The sequence below is a fragment of the Colletotrichum tamarilloi genome, assembly GCF_030869305.1.
Source record: "Colletotrichum tamarilloi strain Tom-12 chromosome Unknown Scaffold_602.1, whole genome shotgun sequence".
Taxonomy (NCBI): Eukaryota; Fungi; Ascomycota; class Sordariomycetes; order Glomerellales; family Glomerellaceae; genus Colletotrichum; species Colletotrichum tamarilloi.
In genome coordinates, this window is record NW_026849984.1 from 1 (window position 1) to 1,014 (window position 1,014).

The 1,014-nt window shown below is 53.7% G+C and overlaps 1 protein-coding gene across 1 annotated transcript; it reads right to left on the reverse strand.

Moving 5' to 3' along the window:
- Positions 1–433: 433 nt before the first annotated feature.
- CTAM01_17399 (uncharacterized protein) lies at positions 434–1,014 on the reverse strand (the record flags this gene model as incomplete). Its single annotated transcript, XM_060533383.1, has 1 exon — positions 434–1,014. A coding segment is annotated over one exon (581 nt), but the record flags the coding sequence as incomplete, so codon positions are not given.

The window sequence follows — 1,014 nt, forward strand, 5'->3', positions numbered from 1 at the left end:
CTGGGAGACCGCATGCTCACTGCAGGCTGGTGGACGTGTAAGAAGAAAGGTGTGGTTCTCCGGAGCCTTGCAGTAGTCTGGATGAATACATCAGCTTTGTTAGCTTTGTCGAGAAGTCACGAGAAGATAAGGCCAAATTTGACCATGATGAAGGATGCTGGGCGTTCAAATTGGAAGTCTAGGTGGAAATGGCCCCTGAATGACAAGTCGTAGAACACCTAGGTCAAACATGCAACAGATCACATGTCTCTGAATTTGGAGAGGTGGGACACTAGCGTACTGTACATGACTGGAGCCAACTCGACTATATCAATGTGCTGGCCGTAACACAATGGTATCCTACAGGTGGCTTTATCCCTCGTGGAGTAATCGGATTGACTTTTGCCAGAATCGTTCTGTGCTTGGAGATGCCAGGACGTCCATGGCTCAGCTGTCAGGCCTCCCATTGCACAGACGTTTCCGACGGCGGACTAGAACCCACACCTATGCTCGTCCACATGGGAGCAAACGCTGTCGGGGCGCATGATGGCAATATGTCGTTCACGTCTGTCCAACAAAATTGTCGTCGGCCACAGAGGCAGCTGCAGTAGGGCCAGTGGAGGTTGCGCCCACTATCCAGGTTCCAAGCCCATAGCGGATCATGCATGTGCTCCAAGCCATCTTGCGTCGAAGTCATCGGCACCGGCGTTGGATAATAGGTAGAGGTTCCGCTTTCAGGCTGGCTGCTCTCGGACGACGTGAAGCCGCCGTCAAATGACCAAAACCCATCGTCGCCGCAATCACTTCCGGACACATTTTTGTTCGAGTCATCCTGCAAAGTGGGCGCGCAAGACGGAGGAGGTAATGCGACACTGATCTTCCATTTGTATGACCCCTCTGCCTGTTTCCTGCGACTCGCCCGGCGATCCGTTCGGGGCTTACGCGTTGGTTGGAACTCCGTCAACCCTGCCTCCGCGAGCTGCCAGAGGGAGCCTTTCCGTTCCACTCGTTGGAAGGCCTGTGCAACACAGATTA